This window comes from Olea europaea, chromosome 20 (genome assembly GCF_002742605.1).
Source record: "Olea europaea var. sylvestris chromosome 20, O_europaea_v1, whole genome shotgun sequence".
NCBI classification, from domain to species: domain Eukaryota; kingdom Viridiplantae; phylum Streptophyta; class Magnoliopsida; order Lamiales; family Oleaceae; genus Olea; species Olea europaea.
In genome coordinates, this window is record NC_036256.1 from 16,428,154 (window position 1) to 16,430,308 (window position 2,155).

The following is a 2,155-nucleotide window of genomic DNA, read 5'->3' on the forward strand; positions in this document are numbered from 1 at the left end:
GAGGTTGGTATATCTCTTAAAGTTAGTTAATGCTTCTTGATTGATGGCTGTTCCTTTCAATTTTCTATATCGATACCTGTTGACTGACTCTCTCTTGGTGTATGTATATGAATTATTTGCTTGTTTTCTTGTCCTTGTATGCTGTGCCTTAGAGGGAAGAAGGGGAGTGGTTCAATTTAGTGGGGATGGCCATGTTTTAGTATCATTCTTTTGCTTCTTGTGATTATATAATATTCTGCTGTTGTCAAGTGTCCTGTTTATATTTCTTATTGTTCTCTCCTCTTTACTTTTTAAATATCTTTTATATATGTTTCATAGGTCGACAGTATGTTAGGAAGACGTGAGAACCCTGGAGAACATGAAGCAATGCGCAAAATGAAAAATGAATTTATGGTGAACTGGGATGGTTTGCGTACAAAAGATAAGGAACGTGTACTAGTACTTGGAGCAACCAATAGACCTTTTGATCTTGATGAGGCTGTAATTAGAAGGCTTCCCCGGAGGTCTGTCCTTTTCCAAATTCATAGCTTCTGCAGTACTCATCCTCTGTGAAACCCCCAACAAACAATTTTTTAGTAAATAGACAATTAGGAGTAACTCTCATGTGGTCATTTTGTTTCTAAGTGCAGGCTGATGGTGAACTTGCCAGATGCTCAAAACAGGGAGAAAATTTTAAAAGTGATATTAGCCAAGGAAGAGTTGGCTCCAAATGTTGATCTTCAAGTAGTTGCTAACATGACTGCAGGGTATTCAGGTAGTGATCTAAAGGTACGTGGCCTGTATTACTTGTTATGTTAAAATTATTTTTTGTCATCACCATTTCTTCTAATGGTTGCGATTCGTCTGTTTTTACATGTTAAATATATTCATTTTCCAGAATCTCTGTGTGACGGCTGCACATTGCCCAATAAGAGAAATTTTAGAGAAGGAGAAGAAGGTTGGTACAGTTTATCTGTATCTGTTTATCATTTAATCTCTCTAGTTTAGGCAGAATTTTTTCTGTCAAAGCTCTCTCTTTTTCTGGAATCATCTAAGTAGAGCTTGAGCATTTTTTTTTTCTTCTCTCTTTCTTTTCTTTTGAAAGCTTTGTGCTTTATGTTAGATCTTCATCTAAAACATGCTGATGTTTTCGTTCTATATTATTATTCATATCTGGCTGTTTTAATAAAACTTTATCTGCTAACCTGTAGGAGAAGGCCTTGGCACTTGCAGAGAACAGACCATTGCCTGAATTGCATAGCAGTGCAGATATTCGTCCCCTGAGTATGGATGATTTTAGATATGCACATGAACAGGTATGTATGTTTGTTTGCAATAGGAAATTTTGTTACTTCTGTTTTTGTCAGTGTACACGTGCCGTACTTGGTGAATGTAATCTTTGCTTTTTCTTGTTAATCAACAGCAATTTGCTGTTTATGTATGATAGGGGGAATGAAGAATTTCTCTAGGCACGATTCTTTTATATTGTTGATTATAAACTTTCCACTAACCTGAGAAAGGGCCAAAACTGGAGTTTTTGATTTCTTTTAGAAGTGAATGAGAGGGAAAAGAGGCCTGCTGGTATCTGGTCTTGTGGGCAAAATTGCCTTGAAGTAAAGAACTTATTGGTTGTTATATTGGCAAAAAATAAATTTCTATTAATGACCTTATGTTGCAACCTGTAGTCGTCTTTCTTGCTCAGTTTTGCTTGCTTGTGAGGGCCTGGTGAAGTTTTCTTGTGAATGTTGGTGTCTTTCTTGACTTTGTACATGTAATTTATTTGTTGCTGCGAAAATATTCTGTGTTTCTGATTTGCCGCTGTGAGTAATAAGCTTTATTTGATAGGTCAGTTCTCGATATCTGTCACTACAGATTATGTTAAGACATTTAAATATTTTCTATGATGCATGGATGCTCCTACTAGGGTGGTGTGTGTGATGTGTTGTATCATGCCAGATTCTAGGAAATGTGCTTGACATGCCACGTGACTTTTGTTCAACACGTGCAAAGAGCATGTGTTTGACTCATAAGGGCACAGTCAAATTTCGTAATAAGAAATTTTTAATTATTAGAACATTTGTCTGAAAAGTCAGAATAGTCTATGAACTTCATGTTGAACTTCTACTTTATGCATTTTTCTCTTTTTTTTTTTTTTTTTTTTGGGGGGGGGGGGGGG

The 2,155-nt window shown here is 36.2% G+C and overlaps 1 protein-coding gene across 1 annotated transcript; it reads left to right on the forward strand.

Annotated features, from left to right (window-relative positions):
- The first annotated feature begins 282 nt into the window (after window positions 1-282).
- On the forward strand, window positions 283-1,463 carry LOC111369838 (ATPase family AAA domain-containing protein 1-A-like). The gene is made up of 4 exons (XM_022991527.1): window positions 283-503; window positions 630-768; window positions 878-937; window positions 1,191-1,463. The coding sequence occupies exons 1-4, from the start codon at window positions 328-330 to the stop codon at window positions 1,446-1,448; spliced, it is 633 nt and encodes a 210-aa protein (XP_022847295.1). The 5' UTR covers window positions 283-327; the 3' UTR covers window positions 1,449-1,463.
- The last annotated feature ends 692 nt before the right edge of the window (window positions 1,464-2,155 follow it).